The sequence below is a fragment of the Raphanus sativus genome, chromosome 4, assembly GCF_000801105.2.
Source record: "Raphanus sativus cultivar WK10039 chromosome 4, ASM80110v3, whole genome shotgun sequence".
Taxonomy (NCBI): domain Eukaryota; kingdom Viridiplantae; phylum Streptophyta; class Magnoliopsida; order Brassicales; family Brassicaceae; genus Raphanus; species Raphanus sativus.
Genome location: NC_079514.1, coordinates 22,737,504 through 22,742,303, shown reverse-complemented (window position 1 = coordinate 22,742,303; position 4,800 = coordinate 22,737,504). Strand labels below are relative to the sequence as shown.

Here is a 4,800-nt window from a genome sequence, read left to right as displayed (position 1 = left end):
ATTGCCCTGCCCCTCGCTCCAGATCTCACCTTCCTCATGTGTATCTTCCTGCGACCACAGTTGTGGTTGTTTAGCTCCCATTTGTCCAGCAACCCCTTTCTTTTCCCCCTCCAGATCAGTTGATCTATTATCATCTCTTCTTAGAGATCTTTGTCTGGCTTCTTCCCCATATCCTCTGTTATTGCCTTTAGGACCAGACGATTTCCTGTTGCTCCTATCTGCTACTCTCACCCATTTTGCATCAGCATCCTCATACATTTTACCTTTCCCCTTCCCATGATACTCTCTTGTATCTCTCTCGCGATGCTGTTGAGCTCCATTCCCATGTATCACCACGCCTTTGTAGCTTCTCGCCCTATCATCATATTTATGTCCTTCATTCCAACCCCCATTACCTTCGCGAGCCTCTGTCCTCTTCTCAGAATGCTGTTTAAATCCCTTTGTGAGTGGGCATTTTGCATCTTGATGACAGAGACTGCCACATCATAATTTTATTATGAACGCAATATTTATATTTCCTATGTTTGTTTTTTTTCATAAATTCATAATAAATTTATTCAAATCTGCGCTTACTCTTACAAATTTTTTTTACCATACAATATACGTCTCAACACATATCCAATTACACAATCTTTTTTTTTTCAATTACACAATTTTTTTAAGAGATTGTATAAGTGGTACAACAATTAGAAATTAATGTGTTTTGAGAGATAATTATGACTAGTTAACCATCAAACCCAGCAGCAATTTAATAATAAATTAACAATATTTGTATTTTATATAATTATAAAATATTAAAAATCATTAAACTATAATAAATATAAATTTAGAAAATTATAGTCTTTCATTTTTAAAATTATAGAAAATATTTTTTTTAAAACAAATATTATAATATAAATTAAAATAATATATATATATATATATAAATATTTTTTATTACCTATATTATTTTAATTTTAATTTTTTTAATTTTATAAAGTATGTTTTATTTAATTTTTATATTTTTAAAATAGAAAGTAAAAAAATTACTCTCCCGCAACTATCCGCAACCAAAAACGCAAGTTGTTACCAGCTTTTGAATTTAAGAGGTTTAAAACAGTTTGAAACGATATATAACATTTGCTGTGATTGTTTCAAAATGGTAATAACCTCTATCAATGGCAAGAACTGAATTTAGGGATGGTAGTGGAGAAACCAGTCTTTTAGTTACAAGTTTATTTTAGTTCCTTCGGTTTCGCTGTAGAAGCTAGGTTCCTCCTCTGAGATGCTTATTTCTCTTATGGGTAGTAGCAAGAAGCCTCCAGCTAAGAAGTGGGTTTGGTTAGAAAAAATTACCCTAATAGAACAAACTGTTTCGTAGTGTAATATCAAACTAGAAAACTGCCATAGAGTGTAATAGTTTCAGGAAAAATACATATAATAAACCACAATAATATAATTAGTAGTGCAAAACATAACAATTATACTCGACAACAGCGTTCCCTGTGTTGATATCAAATACATGTGTTCTTGCCTGAACATAACCTCTAGCAAATCGAAAAAGTCCACTGCCTCCGATCACTGGCATCTCCCTCACTTTATCAAGCACAGAGTTTCGTCCAAACAGTGTGATCGTACTTCCACTGTACTTTCCGTCCAGAATCGCGAAGTTCATAGCCATCAACAATCCCACCTCTTCTTTAGATGCGGCTGCATAAAACCCTTGTGCCCTTCCAACCATTTTGGAGCTTAACTCCGGGGACAACGTTAATGGATTATCAATCATACGAGTGAGGCCAAAGCCAGTTGCTCCCGTGTAGTTTTTCGGAGGATTCATTATTGAGACAGAAGTTGGATCTTTGCCGTCCAAGATGTCGTGCCAATACACTCTAAAATGAGTTAGCTTCTCTTTTTTATGACGCAAGAAATCACGTTCGAGGGATTCTGCTGTGACCGAAACTAGAACGAGAGACAGGGCTACAGAAGAGAAAAAAAGGAAACAGAGAAAAGTGGCCATGGTGAAGAGAATGACTTTAGTGGGTTTTCGTGGATACAATTTCAATTTTATGGGTTCATAGCATTATTTTATATGGAGGAGATGGCATTCTAGAAAGTGTGAACTGACGTGTTGATGTTCAATAATATCGGGAGTTGGTGTACCTACTCCAACTCACTGAAAATGATGTCGGTATCTTTGTAGAGAGAGTTGTTAAATTAAATAATCTCACGCTATGAAGAAATTAAAATTGACACAGCATTTAACCAAAGGGTCTACACATGAGTTTTTTTTTGAGGTAAAAGTTTGGGTCAATTAAGGGAAAAACAACTTTTAAGTTTGAATTAGGAAAATGGGTCACCTCAAGTTTATATTAGGTAATTGGGCAACCTAGTAGAGAGAGAATAAATTTATGACATTTTTAACCTTTTTGCCTATTAAACTTAGCAAGCTGGAAAAGTAATTTCGTGGGACCAAAAATCCACTTTGCCTATAAAAATAATTGTTTTCCCACTAACTTTTAACAACTAACTTTTGTAGACCCCATAAACATTCTTTATTCATTAAACTTTTGGATCATATTTAATATTTAAAAATCATATATGAGCAACTACTTTTAATATAATACATATTTTTTCATATATAAAGTCAACATAAATCTATACGAATTAATATAAAATCGATGTAAACTCTAAAATTTATGAAAGTTACCCAATAAATTATACATTTTGACTCATAAAAGAAACTTTCATATTTATGAAATCTACCCAAATAAATGATAATTCATAAAATTATGTAAATTTATGGATAATTATCATAAATCTGAGTAAATTTAATAAACTTGGAAACCTTCATAGATCCTTCATTTTTTGCCAAAATGGCAGGAAAACAAATTTGTCTACATTTAATTTTAATATAGTTGGGTAAATTTAATAAATTTGGAAACCTACGTGAATCTTACATTTTTTTTGGTCCAAATTGATCTCACACTTTTTGTTTTTGCCAAAAATAGAAACACTCACGAAATGCTACATTTTTTTCCCAAAAATAAAATGACAAATTGGGATCTGGCAGCAAAGTGCATTCGTTATAATTTTTATGTTTATAAAATGACAAAAATTGTTAATGAAATGACAAATTTGTTAATAAAATGACAAACCCTACACCTTTCACGATGAACTGATCTAATAACTTTAATTTTCAAGGATCATATCTACTTGTTAGAACCAATATAATCCCATATTGAGTACAACCTGCAGATTTCCAATCATCCCAAGTTCTTGATTAGTCATAGGTAGTGCTGTGCTTATAATCTATTGAAAAAGATATCCGCTATAGTGCTATTTCACCCCAAAAAATAGAGTTATCCTTAGATTCACCCCTAGAGTGAACATTTAGGTTCAACCAACCAATAGGAATCAAGTATTTCATAATTAATATTTTTTAAAAAAAGAAAAGAAAATATTGTCAAGTTATATTATGTTTTTAAAATAAATAAAATAAAAACAAATAAAAATAATAGCCGTTACAAAAAATGAATTTTTGAAAACTATTTTTAATATCGTCAAAAAACACTAAACCCTAAACCCTAAATCCTAAACCCTAAACCCTTGGGTATACCCTAAACCCTTGGATAATTTTAAACTCTAAACCCTAAACCCTAAATTCTAAACCCTAAATCCTAAACCCTAAACCCTTGGGTATACCCTAAACCCTTGGATAATTTTAAACTCTAAACCCTAAATCCTAAATTCTAAACCCTAAACCCTTGGATAAATCATAAACACTTGGATAATCCTAAATTCTAAATCAAAAACACTAAACACTAAAACATTAAATCTTAAAAATACTATTATGGTTTAATGTTTTTAATTTAGGGTTTAGTATTTATCCAAGGGTTTAGGATTTAGAGTTTAGAGTTTAGTGTTTTGTTGACGAAATTAAAATCTTTTTAAAAATCTTTTTTTTTGCATATATTATTATTTTTATTTTTTAATATTTTTATTTTAAAAATGTAATATAACTCGACAATATTTTGTTTACTTTTTTAAAAGATATCAATTGTGAAATGAGTGATTTCTATTGGTTGGTGAACCTTAAGGTTTACTCTAGGGGTACACCAAGATTAAGTCCAAAAAATATAGGATAATTTGGTGCCTCCATGTCAAGTATCTAGTGATTTTTATGTCTTAAGAAGTTAAGACTCAACCTGAGTTTGACCAAATTCTCTCGCATAAACTTCTTATCTTAAATATTTAAAATCATCAACAAAACACTAAACATAAACTCCTAAACTCTAAACCATGAATCCTAAATCCGGAACCCTTGGGTAAATCCGGAACCCTTGGGTAAATCCAGAATCCGAATAAATTATACATTTTGACCCATAAAAGAAACTTTCATATTTATGAAATTTACCCAAATAAATGATAAATTATTCATAAAATTATATAAATTTATGGGTAATTTTCATAAATCTGGGTAAATTTAATAAACTTGGAAACCTACATGGATCTTTCATTTTTTGTCAAAATGGTAGGAAGAACAAATTTGTCTACATTTATCTTAAATATTAAAAATCATCAACAAAACACTAAACCTAAAATCCTAAACTCTAAACCTTGAATCCTAAATCCGGAACCCTTGGGTAAATCCAGAAACATTGGGTAAATCCAGAATCCGAAACAATCTGGAACCCTTGGGTAAATCCGGAACCCTATGCCTAACGTTTAATACAATCTAATTCACTATAACTCAAGAAATAAGTATACGTATACATAAGATGTACGAATATCTAAGGTGTACGAATATATAAGGTGTACGTA

At 31.0% G+C, this 4,800-nt stretch overlaps 1 protein-coding gene across 1 annotated transcript; it reads right to left on the bottom strand.

Moving 5' to 3' along the window:
* Nucleotides 1-1,360: 1,360 nt before the first annotated feature.
* LOC108849731 (dirigent protein 19) lies at nt 1,361-2,040 on the bottom strand. Its single transcript, XM_018623332.2, has one exon. The coding sequence runs from the start codon at nt 1,994-1,996 to the stop codon at nt 1,439-1,441; it is 558 nt and encodes a 185-aa protein (XP_018478834.1). The 5' UTR covers nt 1,997-2,040; the 3' UTR covers nt 1,361-1,438.
* Nucleotides 2,041-4,800: the final 2,760 nt, after the last annotated feature.